The 18,004-nt window shown below is 43.2% G+C and overlaps 1 protein-coding gene across 1 annotated transcript; it reads left to right on the forward strand.

Moving 5' to 3' along the window:
* The first annotated feature begins 3,544 nt into the window (after window positions 1-3,544).
* LOC119287533 (mRNA-decapping enzyme-like protein) lies at window positions 3,545-9,409 on the forward strand. Its single transcript, XM_037567086.1, has 8 exons — window positions 3,545-3,919; window positions 4,025-4,065; window positions 4,974-5,023; window positions 5,576-5,720; window positions 7,025-7,081; window positions 7,586-7,718; window positions 7,861-8,676; window positions 8,984-9,409. Exons 1-8 carry the CDS (start codon window positions 3,731-3,733, stop codon window positions 9,029-9,031), a joined length of 1,479 nt encoding a protein of 492 aa, XP_037422983.1. The 5' UTR covers window positions 3,545-3,730; the 3' UTR covers window positions 9,032-9,409.
* Window positions 9,410-18,004: the final 8,595 nt, after the last annotated feature.

Here is an 18,004-nt window from a genome sequence, read left to right on the forward strand (position 1 = left end):
ATTTGCTCTTTCTCCTCTTTTATTTCTCCTTCGTGCCAAACTTCTCGTAGCTCTGCCGCCATTCGCTCCTCCTCCACCGGTTGGAGCCTTCGCGTCGTCAGCGCGGAAGTTGTCGCCGACCCGGGCGCCACCTTCCGATGCTTCGTCGTATGAGGCGTATGGACTAATGGAGCTTAATAAAATGTATTGGTTCAACACAACAAGTATAGGGGATCGCAACAGTCTTCGAGGGTAGTATTTCACCCAAATTTATTGTCTCGACACTAATACGTCTTTAACATATTTATAATTTTTATTGTTTCATGCTTTTATATTATCAATCTCGGATGCTTTATATGCTTTACTTATATCATTTTTGGGACTAACTTATTAACTCAGTGCTCAGTGCCAGTTCCTATTTTTGCTTGTGTTTGGCTTTTCAGAAAATCAATACCAAGCGGAGTCCAAATACGATGAAACTTTATGGTGATTTTTTTCTGGACCATAAGGGACCCTCGAAGACCAGAAGGGAGGCCAGAAGACCCACTGGAGAGTCACAAGCTCACCGGGCACGCCCCCTGTGCTCGTGACTCCCCTTCTCTCCTTGGCCGGTGCAAGGGGAGGGGAGTCCTTCTCCTCCTCTTGGCTGCCCGTCTCCCCTCCAATCTATATATACATAAGGTATTGAGCTCTTTTGAACACACAAGTTTTGGAGTCTCCTCTAGTTCTAGTTGGTCCCAGTTGAGTAATTAGAGCTAGACTAATCCTCCCATCCTCATAATTAGAAGCCCAATGTGATTCTAATCTCCTCCCTCTGATTCTCCGGCGATGATTAGCTCTGGATGCCAAACCGCTGCCGGATCGTGAAGGTTACACGCTTGCAACCAAGCAGAGGGGTCGTGCTTTCGGTCTTCAGTTCGAGGGACTGTTCGTGGGCGGTTCGCAGGATCGTTCATCGACGGTTCAAGGGACTCCAAGTACAATCTACACCGACACGTTCTTCTTCTGCTGCAACTCTGTGACGATGACGATCTTGATCCCGACCCGTTATGCATCTTCATATTGATCTTGGGTGTGCGTAGGCGCGATTTTGTTTTTGTTTTCTAGTACGTTTACCAACAACTACAATGTCAACAGGCGCGATTACAACATGGAATACTATCTTGCAGGTGGCATCTATCCTTAGTGGGCAACGTTTGTGAAAACCATATCCGAACCACAAGGCAATAAACAAATCCACTTTGCAACGATGAAGGAAGCAGCTAGGAAGGATGTGGAGAGGGCATTCATAATGTTTCAAGCTCGTTGGGTGAAAGGATCGGTATTGTCAATTAGAGGGGGTGAATAGGCGACTAACATTTTTTACCTCTTTAGAAAAATTTAGGTTCAACAAGTTGTCTGAATATGCAACTAGGTGGGCAACCTATATGACAAGCAACACAAGAACAAGTGCAAGCACAATAAACTCACAAAAAAAGCTTGCACAAAGTAAAGAAAAGAAATAACCGCACGTGGAATCAATGGAGACGAGGATGCATGTGTGTTCCCGGAGTTCCCTCCTTTGGGGGAGGTATGTCTCCGTTGGAGAGGTGTGGACGCACAATGCTCCCTAGGCGTCCCTAAGTCCACCTTATTCTCCTCATCCCTTGCACAATGCAAGGTGCCATGAATCCACTAGCGGTGCCCTTGAAGGCGGCAACTAGAACCTTTACAAACAAGGTTGGGGCTCTTTACACAACTTAATTGGAGGCTTCCAGCACAACCACGAAGCTTCACCACGATGAAATGTGGCTTTGAGGTGACCTCTTCCATCTAGGGTGCCCAAACATCCCAGAGTAACAAGATTCATAAGTGAAAGTATGGGAGAATCAAATTTCCTTTGATGGAAGTGTAGATCTAGGTCTTCTCCCTCAATTCCTAGCAAATCGGCAAGTTTGGTTGATTAGAAAAGGAGATAGGACAAGAAATAGCTTAGGCATCAATGGAGAGAGAAAGGGGCAAGAGATGAGTGGGAGGTGGAAGAACCATCTCCCTTTTATAGGGTTGACCCAAATCCCATCGTTATGTGCAAGCCCACACAAGGGCGGTACAACCGTTGGGGCAACAGTAGAACTACGTGTCCCGGCTGTACCAATTTGTAAATATAAATCGAAACAATTGGTCGGTCATTGCTTGGCACCGCACCCCAAACCTGAGTGGAATCATCCTACTCGTGGTGGTTGGGGCGGTACCTGCACTGATAGAACTGCCGAGAATGACATCTAGTAGTTGTTAAGTCCCTAGTGGGATAACTGCTTGGGACCCCGGTTGTACCGATAGTTATGCAACTATCGGAATTACCGAATAGCCACCGCTAGACATGCCAGCCCAATTCCGAAAGGAAATGACCCTTTCGCAGTGGTTGGACCGGCGCACGACCCAGTTGAACCGCCCCACGGACAGGCCAATAACAGCCCTTGCGCCTGGTACAACCAACAGAGCAACAACCATAGTGACCACTCCACAATAGAGCGGTTTAGTCGGGGCTACCTACGGTACAACCACCCTGGGGGTAGTTTTTCTACATAGATTGGATAAGAGACTCTCTCCTCGAAATGGAAGGCTATATGTGTGTGCAATATTTAGTTATGTACGTGTTTGATTCACCCGTACCTTCCAATGCGGGCCCCTCTTAATAGTACGGATTTATTATGACTAAAGAAATAAAACGCGTCGGAAATGCCGTCTTCGCTCTTTTCCATCCGGAGGGGTGCCCAACCGTCTTGTGTCATAAAGAGTATACTTATGTAGTTTAGGCACACGGCTAGTTCGCAAATTGTATCGTCATCAACATCAAAACACTTAAGTGGTAAATGCTCTTTCAATCCCCGCTTTTGGCGGTTGATGACAATAAAATGATTTGCACAAAAATGTGCACGCATTTCAAACAGAATGTGTGTGACTTGAAAAAAAAATGTTTATCCAATGTAAAAAAATGATAGCATAGTCCAAAAAATGTTTCGTATCATACAAAAATGTTTCAACATGTATTTGAATTCGTTTAACACATATTCCTTTTCTGAACAAGTATTAAAATAAAATGTGAAATCATGTATTTATAAATATTAATGTAGATAAAAATGTTCTAGACGTATACAAAAAGGTAGAGTGTGTATAAAAAAATATAGACATGAAACATATATTTTTCAAATATGCTAATCATGTAGTTGATAAATGTTAAATGAGTACACCAAAAATGTTCCTGCTAAATAGGAAAAATTTACAACGCTTATGGATAATGTAGACATGCATTGAAAAAAAAAGAACCCGAAGAATACCGTAGTACAAACATTGGGAAAACAAAAACAACAGAAGGAAAACTAGCAAATGCTACAGTGTTTTACCGGACCGACAGTCGCCGGACTGTAGGCGATACCTAATAGGAATCGGCACGGGCGAGATATAGCTCTCGCGGTTTCTGTTAGGCTACTTGAAAAGCAGTAATAGGCCCGTCTTGGACCAGAAGCTCCTCACTGGGCTGGGACGCAGGCAAGGTTAGCCGAGTGGATGAACCCCGGAGCCACTCCATCCGGTGACTGACAAGTGGCCCCGCGTGGCGCAGGCATCTGTCACGCACACGGCGGCGGTGCCACGGCGTGCGCGGCAAAAGCGAGAGGGCTCTCTCGCCCCACTGCCCTCGTCAGCGATCACCCGCCCCGGCCGTCCAAAACCCCAGACCCAAGCCGCTCCGGCCGCCAGCTAGGGTTTCCTCATGGCGCGGCGCGGCGGCGGCGGCGGCGGGAGGCGGAGCAAGGTGACGCCGAACCTGGGGGCGGACCGGGAGGGCACGCGGATGCTCAACCTCACCGTGCTGCGGCGCCTCGACCCCGCCACCGTCGACATCCTCATCACCGCCGCCAGCGTCACCGCCTACAGCTTCGACCAGGACACGGTCCGATGGGTACTGTACTGAACCCCCCGCACCCTCCGCCGAACCCTCCCCCCTTCTCGACGCCCTGCTTCGCGGTTCCTGACTCGATCTCCGTGTACGCGTGTTTTTGTGCAGAGCCACAAGGGCGTGGAGGGGTCGCTCTTCGTCGTCAAGAGGTTCGTGCCCCGACCCTATAACTGATGCGCCGTAGATTGCGACATTGGCTTCGGCCGATTAATGTAGCATTGGTTGCTTGCTGTTGTTGGGGATGTTAAGAATTTTTGGAAGAGAACTGAAATCGCCTTGGCAATGGAATGGCATTATGATTTTGTACTTGGACCGTGTCGTGGTTCTGCAATTCCTTACATAGTGAAGATTGCAGACGACTTGGTTGCTAGGGAAAGCACCGCTAGGTGTTACAATTTTGCGATGTTTGGTGGATGCTTGTGTAATTCCCGGCTACTTGGGTGTTTACTTGGATGCGGATGTTGTGAATTTTTAGTTTAAAGCATTGAAGTGGCTTTCTACAAGAAATGGGGATCAGATGGAGTTGTTGTGATTCGGTCTTTGCACTGTGTATTACTTAGTTGCATTGTTGTTCAAAAATCCCCTGTACGGTGAAAATTTATTAGGATTTTGTTGCTAGGGAAATATTTTCTATTTCTTATTTTGCCTGCACTGCCTGAAGTATTTACAGTGCTGGTATATATTTTTGATAAACAAATGCTGGTGTGGAACTTTCAGTACTGTTTATTGATATTTGTGTGTAGTTCCTGTCTGTCACAAGCTATCGGCTATTGGGGGTTTTTGGACCCTGCTAGTATTTTGTATACGATCTCTGGACACCTGCATTGAACTGTTTGTTGCTGATCTTACAATAGTTTACATGTAAATTCGGCGATGTATGCTCCTGAAACAGTACAATGCCTACTGGTAAACATTACCTTTGAGATTTTCGGCATCTACAGCTATTTGTTGGACTTATGACCAGATGTCCTCTTGTATTCTTCTGAGATGCAAATTTGTTGGACCTATAAAGTGCTTTAGAGTGTGCATCTCGTAATAAAACTTTACATTCTTGCAGGAACACCCAACCCAGATTCCAGTTTCTCATCATGAATCGTCGAAATACAGGTATTTTTTGCGGTTCTAGATTCCTTACGGCAATAAATCATGCCTATCTATTAAACATTTGGAGACAAATCGTACATAGGGGGAGTGGTTTTTCTTTGAATTGTTGTATACTACTATGAGATAAAATGGGACACATTACTGATTGCTTGTAGCCTTTTGGGATAAATTAATGCATCCCTCAGTCTTCATATCAGGAAACATTCTCTCTTATGCATCCTCCATTAAGAAAATAACTCTTCAGCATCCTAGGGGTATATATTGTTGTATGCTGGTTCCTGTTCGGTTTATATATGAGGTTGTACAGGAACTTCCACAACAAAATGTAGCTCACTTGAAAACCTTACTGAATCGTGTGTTTGGTATGTAAGGAATCGTGTAGCTGGTTGGTATAAAATGCTGTCTTGAATAATTAGCTTGCATGACATGTACTCCCTCCATCCCAAAATAAGTGTCTTTGATTTAGTACAACTTTGTACTAAATCAAAGACAGACACTTATTTTGGGACGGAGGGAGTATATGCTAATATTGTGTTGCCTTCCTCTTGTAAGCAGAAAATCTGGTCGAGGACCTCCTGGGCGGTTTTGATTACAAGGTGGAAGTTCCTTACATAATATACACCAATGCTGCAGCCGAAATTATTGGAATATGGTTCTATGAGCCTGAGGAATGTGAAGAAGTAGCACATCTTTTCAGTAGGTAATTTCTTTTTCTTATTGCATTAAATATCATCCATGAGAATGTATTGATATATTTTGGCCTGTAGACTGCAGATCATAGCACCAGATATCTTTCTGCTAGGAGTGGCATTTTAAACTTAAACATGAAATTTGATCGCGTTGGTCTATCTGTTTGCCTGTTTGGTATGCTTTCATTTGTCAACAATAAGTTACTAAACTACTGTATTATGTGCTACTACATACGGATGTATGTAGACATATTTTAGAGTGTAGATTCACTCATTTTGCTCCGTATGTAGTAGTCATTTGAAATGCCTAGAAAGACAAGTATTTAGGAACGGAGGGAGTACATAACATTTGATATATACTGATACTTGGAACTATGCGTATTCACTGCAAAGCCCACTAAAACTTATCAAGGCTTTCAACCCAATATATAGGCTGTAGGACCTGGTCTGTGCTAACCATCTTCCCTTGCCTCATTGGTCGTGCAAATCGGGCAATTGGTAGGAAACAGTGCCGACAATCACAAATCTTCTTTCTTCCCATCCAATACCTAGTATCCAGAAAGGCTGTGTCTTACTGACTTGTTATGCTATCCTGCTTGGTCATTCATTTGATCTGCTCTAGTTTTAGGTCCTTAAGTATGTTTTTGCTAGTGTAGCTGTTTTTGAATTTTGTATACTGGTTGATTCAGTGTCTTAGAAGTTAGATAATATGCTGAGATTAATGACTAGTACCTGTCAACTTCTCCAGTTCTCTGTAAGCACACGCTAACGAACCTGATCAATAACGGGAGGTGGCGCTGCTCCTTATTCATTTCTAAAACGATCCTCCAGGCCTGGGTCAAAAACTTCTCCGAGTTGCTGTAGCTTATGTCCTTCGTGTGTTTTTCCCACAGGATCACCCCTCTCTGTGTAGAACTCCCTGTAAAGAAACTATTGATCGCGTAAGCAATTTAATGGAAATCGTTCAGGTGGGCAGTCGCCACCTGTAGACATTTTTGAAAAGAAGTTCAGCATAGGTGTGGTATTGAAATGCAGTCTGCGGAATACTGAATATGCAGAGCCACATAAACTAACCAGATGCTTACTAACGCCATTCCATTAGTTAATTATAGTTTCAGAGGTTAAGTGTTTGTTTAGCCTGTATCCACGACCTATCTGTCTGTATGTTTAACCAGATGCTCAACCTTTGTCCATGCTTTCATTTGCTTGCTTGCTTGATTCTGTCCACTACAAGAGATGGCTAGACATTTTCTTCAAGTAGTTATATCTTTTGCCATGTACTCGCTGAACTATACATTGCCTACGAAATGTACAGGATACGTAAAGCATATTCCAGGGCATCCCCAGAGAAACTGGTTCCTTCAGTTAAAAGGTATTCGGAATCTTCATGCTTCTTATTTACCTTTGCATAGAAGATAGCCTCTAGCTATTCCATTTGCTCTCTGCTAATCGTTTCTAAGTTGTTTAGATGTTTTACACTTGTTTTAGCCGTGATCAAAGTTGTATCACTACCTGTTTTAGTCGTTTCCTCGTACAAACTTAACGATCAAACATAATACTTTGAGGAGTTGGCGTTATGATACAAGAGTGGCAAGGGGAGAAACACAAAACTGATCTTTGGCTAATATTTTAATTTTAATACGAGGGCCTTTATAGAACGCCGGGTTAAAAATATTGCAGAAGAAGAAATTAGAGCTCTCCTTATGGATAAATATTAGTTCGTTTAAATAACTGAATGATGAAAACTCTGTCACATGAAAGAACTGCAGGAAACCAGAGGGGTAATAATGCAAGTTTACCGTATTGTCTAGCTGAGCTGGTCCCTTTGGCTCATGAGTACAGAACAGCACAACTTAAATCATCTTACTGTGCCCAGTTTCAGTGATTGTGAAGAGCTGGAAGTAGCATCTGATGTTCCCTCATCTGAAGATACCCTAGAGCAGCCAACAACACCATCTACATTGGTACCTGGCGATGTTGAATTCAAGTTATTGTCAGCTTTGTTAACAGTAAGCAAACTCGTTCGTCCTCCCATATCGTGTCATTCTGTTTGGAAACACTGGACATCTGTGTTTATTCCGGTGGTTGCTCTGCAATCCAGCATCATTATGTAATTATACGAGACTAACCATTTTTAATCTCTTCGGCCAGGCAGCTGCATGTGTTGGAGCACCCACTGGTGGAGCAGGTCCAGTACAGCCAAATCAACCTATCAGGGCGGTTCCTTCATCTAGGCGTGCATCGCCAGCGCCTAGTGCTGTTTCATCACAGCCTCCTGCCTCACATAATCTGCTTCCTGCTCCACGAGCGTCAGCAGCTACCGTGGTTCCCCAAGATGCTCATGTACCCACCAGCGCTCCTACCATTCAGCCTGCTAGTCTTTCAAAACCACCATTCTTTCCCCCCATTGTTACCACATCTTCGCAAGCAGCAACAGCTCATGCTGCTTTTCCATCTTCAGCTCCACCCCCATTTCTTCCCCCCCTTTCCATTCAGCACCGGCAGAGTGCTCCCTATTTCCAGCCATTCCCACTACCCTCTGCTCCTCCTCCAATTGATCCTCCGCACAGGCAAAGTGCTCCCTTGTCCCAGCCCTTCGCACAATCCACTGCTCCTCCTCCACCTGATCCTCAGCGCAGGGAAAGTGCTCCCTTGGCCCAGCCCTTTACACAATCCACTGCTCCTCCTGCACTTGATCCTCAGCAGAGGCAAAGTGCTGTCTTGCTCAAGCCCTTTCAACTATCCTCTGCTCCCCCTCCACCTCGTCCTCAGCACTGGCAAAGGTCTCCTTCGCTCGAGCACTTTGCACGGCCCACTGAATGCCTCCCTCCACCATACGGTGCGTTGTTGCTTCAGCCATTTCCACCACCTAATCCTCCTCCTCCACTGCTTGCCCCAACAGCATCGTATGGCCCAGTGATACTATCAAGAGACAACCTGAGAGGTGCATTGCTGAGGCTTGTGCAGGTAATTTTTCTTTCTGTTGGTTGTCATGTGCTCCCTCCGTTCCATAATAAGTGTCGTGGTTTTATTCAAGTTTGAACTAAAACCACGACACTTACTATGTAACGGATGGAGTACATGACAACCAAACTGAAGACAAACTAAAACCACGACATTTCTTATGGAACGGAGGGAGTAGTAAATAATAAGGTTGATTCAATTTGTTGCTGGGTTCGCATAATTCTATTCTGTCGCTACAACAAATTCATAGCCTCCTGACACTCATGTTGACTATGGAGTATCTGCTCACGCCTTTTTTGTGTCTGTGCAGAATGATGATTTCATCAACATGTTCTACCGGGAGATTGTAAAAGGGTAGCAGTGCCTTTGAAGTTGAGAGACGGACGAATCTGCTACAGGCTTGCCTTGTGTTTCATGTGGTGCGTTTCGTCAAAGCCTGCTTAGACAGAGATGTGCATCTCACATCCTGTAGAGGCTAACATAGTTTAGACTGCAGTGTCGAGACTTGGCGGGAAGAAAAAGAACTCGTGTCGACTAGTTTTGAGTTGTAACTACTAATATTACTGTAGTAAACCAAGTTTGGCTCCAAATATTTAAGGTGCTGTACCTTACCAGCTTACTAACTGGATTAGATTTCTAGATCTCTATTGTACCGGAGGCAGCGATCGAGGATGAATTACCTACTAACATTACTGGAAGTGGAATCTGAAACTTTCCCTGGTGTTAGGTTGTTTGCCGAGTGCATTTTGATTGGTTAGGCAAACATTACCTTGCCAAGCACTTTTTTTCCCACCCGGATAATTTTTTTTTGTCGAGTTTTTTTTTCCAACATTCAGTTGTCGAATACTATTTTTTTTTCACTCGATAGTTATTTAGGTGTTTTCGCAGTGCCCATAGAAAGAACTCGGTAAAATAACCTCTGTTGCCGGCTGCCCAGCCGAGTCATGTTTGCCGGCAAACACGTCGCCGACTTTTTTCAGCCTTTGTCGAGTGCCCGGCAAAGCTGTGGATTCTAGTAGCGACGGAAGCAAAAGGAGAGGTTAAATATTTTCATGCCGACCTTTTATTTTCTATTTTGCCGAGTCCATTTTCATGCAAATGGAGAGGTTGAACATTTTCATGCAACCTACTCTCTCTGTTCCCAAATATTTGTCTTTCTAGACATTTCAAATGGTTACAACATACGGATGTATGTAGACATATTTTAGAGTGTAGATTCACTCATTTTGCTTCGTATGTAGTCATTTGTTGAAATATCTAAAAAGACAAATATTTGGGAACGGAGGGAGTAGTAGTGAGTGTCGTGGGATGAACCGAAAGGTAATGTGCTAAAAACATGTTCATGTTTTGATACTGACCTTCTTTGGTGAATTGCTTCTCACTCAATTTGAATTTTTTTTCTTGCGGGTCGATAGTTAGAACCATGTGTCAATGTTGTCTTACACAACTTCGGAACAAGATATTGTCGTATTGACATAATTCATTCTATATCAAATGTTTAGTTTTCCTGCACTTCTCAACGAACTTGGTTACCTTGTGAAGAACGAAGTGATTATAACCGTGTTTTGGTTTATAGTGATGTTTTTGCCTTGCTGGTTCATGAATATGTCCATCAATGAAGAAAATAGCACGCTATAGTGTGTAGAGAATTGTTTCGCTAAATTGATCTGTGTACAATGTCTCACTAATAGCATATCTCCAGGGGAAGCGCTATTTTGTATAGCGCGCTATTTTTTTCCTTGATGTCCATACATGTTTGCACCCTCTCATTTTTTTCTTGGGTCTGCCCCCTGCAAGAAAGGATATTTTACTAACCTTGAGTTGCATAAATTCTTTGATACCTTGAGCAGTATGTGCCCTTCCCTCTATGCCACCACTATCATGGCAGATGAGATTAGATATTGACAGCCCATGAGAAGATGAGCTGGTGCGGAGTTGTGGACAGTTTAGTTGAAAAGAGGAAAATGGAATTTATAAGAGAAATGCAACCATATAAAACCATTGGCGGTGTTTTCCTTGCAGTTGAAGATGAGGCATTCTTTGAACTTTGAATGGTCAAGAGTCAAAACCTTTGATACATCATGCGCCGCATACCTTCTTGTGCGGTTGTGCCTATGAAGAGGAATCCCTTGGCAGGCAGGCTTGCATAGCATAGTTGCATTACAATGGATGGACTCATCCCCTTGGTCTTGAATGTTCTCAAGAAGAAGAAGGCCATGGCCTACCACCGATCTCTCTCCCCGGGTTCGGCAAGCATCGACATCGCCAAGCTCGTGGGGCAGGACCTCCCCATGGTTCCTCAGCGCTCCAGGCGGCCGCATGAAGGCTCGCCTGCCGCTGCTGCTCCAACAACCATGACCATGGAAGCACCACTCATGACGAGATCCGTCATGGAGCCAATGCCACGGGAGACATTCTCGCCGCGCACCATGAATCGGGCCCGGGGCACAGGAAGGAAGCAACTTCTCTTTGTTGATCACGGTGATCGTGCCAGTCTTCATTCGTGATAAATTGATGATATCTGACTCAATGTTTTGTCGCGAGTAAGTAATTTGTCGGTGTTGGCATATTTTTTCATCGTATCTATTTCCGTCCCGTGTGCCGGTAAAATCTTGCTGTATTAATTTTCTTCTAGTAGTGTTAATAATATGTGCTGTAAATGTGGGCATCAACTACTTCACTGTACCTCCAATGCTTAACTAGTACTAGTACCGGCAGCAGTTTTGTGGATTCATGATGATCTAAGTGGTTGAGTCATTTTGGGCAGCGCATGTTGATGTTGGCCGGAGAGATCATCATCCAACCAATGTATGATTATAGTCGTGTATGTCTTTGGAAGAACTCTCTGAAGGAGATGTAGGTTTGGGGTTGAGCTGGAGCTGTAGGGTGGTTGGACGCAATTAGAGTTAAACTTACCATTGTTCAATTTCGTGCGCGATTTGGAAACAAGCTCTTGTAAAATTCTTGCTACCTTCTTTAACGCGGGTGAGTCCACAAATAGAAGCACTCGGCTTAAGCAATTCATCGGCCAGAGACATCCACACCACTAACAAAAAACAGACCGTTACGTTCCCTCAATCATCAGTAATAAATAAAAGGAGCGGGTGATTTGAGATGCAACACAGGCATAATGACGGCGTCAACGCACCACGGCACCAGAGTGACAACCGACGTGATTTCCACGTGGATCGCACTAAATTGGCAATGGCGAGCATCTTCAGCAGATCACCGAAAAGTTTTCGTGTGTACTGCTGTTCCTGTTGAAGCTTCCCAACAGACGCATCTTCAATGTACACCATACGTGGCTCACGTGTCTTTTTTTTTAACACAGTACAATACAAATACACATACACCCACCTCTATGATGCATGCACGCACATTCTATTCTTATGAACATATTTAAGAAGCCGAGCCGGTAAATCATCTTGAGATTGATGAAGTCGTTACGGACGCCTTTGTAGTCGACAGGAACGTCTCCTCCCACTGAACGGACATCGTCACAAGGCCTAAAATAAATTCAGGAAAGTGCAAGCACGGATACCAAGTTACGAGTCGAAGCCTCGTGGGTTCGAGATACCAGTGTCCTCCTAAGTCCTAACCATCCAATCACAAATAGGTTCGTGACCGACATGTCATTGCATGAACTTAATTTATTTTTATTTTCACCTTCCACATCTATAACTTCTCATTTTGAGAATCAAAGGAGCTCAACTCTATTGCTCATGATCACATCTCGTCTGGATACAAATCCCGAAGCAGAATTATGCCACAATCTTTGGTAGCTAATCAAGGGAAGTTTTTTCCCATATGATCCTAAAAAAGGATTGTGTTCCGTGATCAAACTATAACAACACAAAACATAAGAAAAAAGGCCCGCAGAATCAAAAGTCTCGCAGGCCGCTGCCACATCTTTTTTTATAACAAAACTTTCGATCTATTCACAACTATTAAGGTAGAACAACGAATACTAGAAAAAAAATTACATTCAGATCCGTAGACCATCTAACGATGACTACAAGCACTGAAGGGAGCTGAAGGCGTGCCGTATATAACTTCTAACAACAAACCGAGACAAATAACATAGTATATTAATAAACCCATTAAGGCCAAATGCATTGGCGGATAACCAACTATGCCACGTGGCGCATGCTGGTTGGCCGCAGTGAGAAAGTTTTTGATATTTTTTGAAAGATGAAAGTGAGACTTTCTTTTATTTTCAAGAAAAGTTTTTCTAGGATTTTTTGTTTGTTTTCGAGATGGATGTGATGTCCACGGGATGTGAGATTTTTTTTAATTTTGAGATGAAGGTGAGTTTCTTCTTTAAGATGGAGAAAAGCGGCCCGTAATGACGGGCCCCAACCACTAGTATATTGCAAAGAGGGAATCCAACACCCTAGATCACCTCATCATCACCAAATTCACTACCAGCAACAATTTTTTTTAAATATAGTTTCATCATTCCTATCTGTCATAATCATCTTCTCCGGATCTTCCTACCTCGAGCCGTACAATTTGTCCCCTTCTTTCTATACACCTATCATCATGCACCACCAGAGCCTCCCTTTGCATCACGTTAGCGCCTTACTCCAGCAACAGTCGATCACCTTCAGTTTGTAAACCTACCCAATAGTGCATAAACGATCATGTGTAGCAAATGAAATCAACAAGAGATCTAACCAAATTTATGATCAAAACATGCTCTATCGCACAAGTTCCAAATGGCCCGGCAAATTGCAGCCAACCCCAAAATTTGCAAATTCCGGCTACTAGTCAAATGTTTGGAATTCACCAAAAGTACTTGAAAAAACATCGAAGTCTATCTCTGCTGCCAATACATTTGCACACAATGCTCCAAACGTATTTGGTCGCCAAGCAATAATATATATGCGAAGAATGTTCTCTGGTTAATCATATTTTCTTTTAGAGTAATGCCATTATACCTAATGAGCCAAAACTAGATTTTAATTTTTAATGGAAGTTTAGCTTTCCAAAGATGCTTAAAATATCTATCTGGGCCTACATCAGACAGATGATTGTATAGGGATTTGAAAGTAAATTTTGCATCCTTATGCCACTTCCATTTGGGTGCATCAGTAACTTGATTAAGATGCACATAATTCAACATTCCATTCAACCTATTCATTTTAAACATTTTATCCCTATTCAACCACCTCCTAAAAGTCAATCTGCAGCCACATTCAGCCATTTGCTTCACAATTCTGCTAGTTTCATTACAAATCACAAGATTGCACATTCAGCGGCTTGTCCCCACACCAAGTATCATGCCAAAAGTCTATTTGTTGTCCATTCCCAGTTATCACATGTATATCTTTCATGTAAAAATACTTGATTTTTATTCAATTTGCCCAACTATTCTATATTATTTTTCTTTCCATCCATGGGTTCTTTGTCAAGAATTGTCTTCAATATATTTGATTTGATTGAAATTAAGTGGATGCAATGAAAACATAAATCGAATTGCTTCGCCAGAAGTGACTCACCTCCTTCCTCTGCCGAAAGTTGCTTAGCCAGAAGCGATTAAGGAGGAGATCAGTCGAATACGATTTCGAGATGCTGAAGATGTTCTTCCTATAGTGGAGATAGTCACATGTAATTATAGATCACAACCATATTATTAAAAGCTTGCGGTAAGAAGGGATTTCGTCTTAGTGCCAATAATAATTTTTTTGTGGTTTTCTTTCCATCTCACAACTTCCATATCTTGAGCCACCTTGCCTGTTGGAGGTACGTTTCCAATCTTTGAAATGTTTCACAAGTAGTGAATTAAATGTCTTGTTATTACAACTAACTATTTTCATAGGTTCAGAACCATTTAATCCATAATCATGGGAAATGCATAAATATACTTGTGAAAGAGAAGTGGGTAGACAAAATATTGTTGATGGGATTTATGAGAATACCCTTCAAAAAGCTACCGGAGCAGCTGCCTTCGTTGATTCCCCACGAAGGAATCAGAATATTTCTACTTCTCCTTATCGCCCTAAGAGGGGGTTGTAGGGTTCCAATTCAAAGACTCCACGAAAAAGGGTTCTGATTCAAAGAAGTTTTTAGCCACCTTTGTTTCTTATGTATCGACTGTGTCTTCCCCAAGGGAAGTAAACGGATTTTTCACTCATTGTATTGGTTGGGAGAGTGAAGAAGCAAGCGAATGAGAGATGAGTGAGATGCCTTTTGCTCCTACAATGTCTTCTTCAACTTTTCTATTTGCCATTCGTGCGCTAACCTTTTCCTTAGTTGCAGGGTTTGTTGTCCCGAATTGACTTGGCTTTGCCAAAAGGCCCCATCTCCAAAGCCTGGCTCGCGAGGCATCCCTCTCGTTGTAGGCGGAGTCCCCTCGCCTCACTTTTGAGACATGCTATGTTTACCTTCTTCCATTCTCTTTTGAATTTCATTGACTAATACATGTTTCTTTCCATATGAGCTATTCCCTTTGCTTTTAATCTGTCTTGTGCCACTATCTTCACTCAAGCAATTCTTTGCCTATCGACCAACATAAATAAATAGCCATCGTTGTTAAGAACAACCGAGGCCCACTTTCACATAAAAATAAGGTTGTTATAACGAAACCGACATTTTATTTTCCTTTCTTGCATGTGTGACGAGTTGTGACAGGGTGCTTTGAAACCTCCTTAAAAGGAGGGGTGGGTGGGGAGGGGGTAAGGTAGTTGAAGTAACATTAAGATTAGGCACAAACATAATAAAATGATGCATCCGAAGATGACAAGTCTATAATAGGGGGTGATATAACCCACTTCTTGCCTAAGAATGTACTAACATAATCCCTACCATGGCTTCCCAAAGGATCCAACTGCTAAGTAGGTCCGAGCCATAATGGATTGATGTGACCGTAGCGGCGACTGGACTCGATCTGAATGAGATTGTTATGAGACTTATCTTATATAACAATGTATATGGAGGAAGGATTATAAAAAGGTGGGGATCAAGGTGGATAATAGGTTGATATTAAACTTTCCATGTTATGAATGCCAAGCCCCCTTTCTTTTTCTTTGGTCTACATATAAGTGATATAACAGACCATCACATCATGTGATACTTTTTTCCTTGTACCACTTCCTTGCCGAAAATAATAATCTTTTAATAGATTTATCACTCTAACCCTTGGTGATAGACTGGTGTACATAGAAAAGTCATAGACTGGTTGAAGGAAATATGCGTAGAGGCAATAATAAAGTTGTTATTTATATTTACTTATATCATGATAAATGTTTATTATTCATGCTAGAATTGTATTAACCGGAAACTTAGTATATGTGTGAATACATAGACAAACAAAGTGTCCCTAGTATGCCTCTACCTGACTAGTTCGTTAATCAAAGATGGTTAAGTTTCCTAGCCATAGACATGTGTTGTCATTTGATGAACGGGATCACATCATTAGATAATGATGTGATGGACAAGACCCATATGTTAGCTTAGCATAATGGTCATTTAGTTTTTCTGCTATTGCTTTATTCATGACTTATACATGTTCCTCAGACTGTGAGATTATGCAACTCCCGAATATTGGAGGAACACCTTGTGTGCTATCAAACGTCACAACGTAACTGGGTGATTATAAAGATACTCTACAGGTCTTTCCGATGGTGTTTGTTGAGTTGGCATAGATCGATATTAGGGTTTGTCACTCTGTGTATCGGAGAGGTATCTCTGGGCCCTCTCGGTAATGCACATCACTATGAGCCTTACAAGCAATGTGACTAATGAGTTAGTCACGGGATGATGCATTATAGAACGAGTAAAGAGACTTGCCGGTGACGAGATTGAACTAGGTATGATGATACCGATGATTGAATCTCGGGCAAGTAACATACCGATGACAAAGGGAATAACCTATGTTGTTATGCGGTTTGACCGACAAAGATATTTGTAGAATATGTAGGAGCCAATATGAGCATCCAGGTTCCGCTATTGGTTATTGACCGGAGAGGTGTCTCAGTCATGTCTACATAGTTCTCGAACCCGTAGGGTCCGCACGCTTAACGTTCGATGACGATTTGTCTTATGAGTTTATGTGATTTGATGACCGAAGGTTGTTCGGAGTCCCGGATGAGATCACGGACATGACAAGGAGTTTCGAAATGGTCGAGACATAAAGATTGATATGTTGGAAGGCTATATTCGGACATCGGAATGGTTCCGGAGAAGTTCGGGTATTTTCCGGAGTACCGGGAGGTTACCGAATCCCCCCGGGGAGTTGATGGGCCTTAGTGGGCCTTAGTGGGAAGGAGAGGTGGCAGCCAGGAGGTGGCGCCCCCCAAGCCCAGACTGAATTGGACAAGGGGTTGGGGGCGCGGCCCCCCTCTCCCTTCCTTCCCTCTTCTCCTTTAGGTGGAAACCTACTAGGACTTGGAGTCCTAGTAGGATTCCCCTTCTCCCGGTGCGCCCTAGCCTGGCCGGCCGGCCTCCCCCTCCCTCCTTTATATACGGGGGCAGGGGGGCACCCTAGAACATAGAAGTTGATCTTTTAGTCGTGTGCGGTGCCCCCCTCCACAGTTACACACCTCGGTCATATCGTTGTACTGCTTAGGCGAAGCCCTGCGTCGGTAACTTCATCATCATCATCACCACGCCGTCGTGCTGACGGAACTCTCCCTCGGCCTCAACTGGATCAAGAGTTCGAGGGACGTCATCGAGCTGAACGTGTGCTGATCGCGGAGGTGCCGTGCGTTTGGTACTTGATCAGTTGGATCGCGAAGACGTTCGACTACATCAACCGCGTTACTAAACGCTTCCGCTTTCGGTCTACGAGGATACATAGACTCCCGCTCGTTGCTATGCTTCTCCGAGATAGATCTTGCGTGATCGTGGGCAGTTTTTTGAAATACTACGTTCCCCAACACTGGTATGATGGTTAAGCATACTTTGGTACTAGTTACTCTACCACCAAGGGTTAGAGTTCCAGATTCCGAGCCGTCCAATCTTTTGTACATTTCTCTCATCAGGTACCCAACCAATCACATGCAACCTGCTACCACCCACACGCACACCTAATTATCTGATAGGCCCATACCCCAATTGATAGTTGAAAAATATCAGCATACATTGGCTTCATCATGTAACACTATCAAAGCCTCACTTTTTTGAAAATTGTTTTTTAAACCCGACATTTGCTCAAGCTAGTATAGAAGCGGTTTTAAATTCCTAGCACTTCTAATATCATCTTAAATGAACAATATTGTGTCATAAACATATTGGAAATGGCCACCCCTTTATCAATCAGATGAGGATTTAAACCAACATTTTTAGAACATTTAAACCAACAATTTGGCCACCATTATGAGTATGTTAA

The sequence above is a fragment of the Triticum dicoccoides genome, chromosome 4A (genome assembly GCF_002162155.2).
Source record: "Triticum dicoccoides isolate Atlit2015 ecotype Zavitan chromosome 4A, WEW_v2.0, whole genome shotgun sequence".
In the NCBI taxonomy this organism is placed as follows: domain Eukaryota; kingdom Viridiplantae; phylum Streptophyta; class Magnoliopsida; order Poales; family Poaceae; genus Triticum; species Triticum dicoccoides.

Coding starts and splice junctions, on each gene's coding strand:
- LOC119287533 (XM_037567086.1), top strand. CDS start 3,731: ATGGCGCGGCGCGGCGGCGGCGGCGGCGGGAGGCGGAGCAAGGTGACG. Junction 3,920..4,024: donor ACCAGGACACGGTCCGATGG/GTACTGTACTGA, acceptor GTTTTTGTGCAG/AGCCACAAGGGCGTGGAGGG. Junction 8,677..8,983: donor CATTGCTGAGGCTTGTGCAG/GTAATTTTTCTT, acceptor GTGTCTGTGCAG/AATGATGATTTCATCAACAT.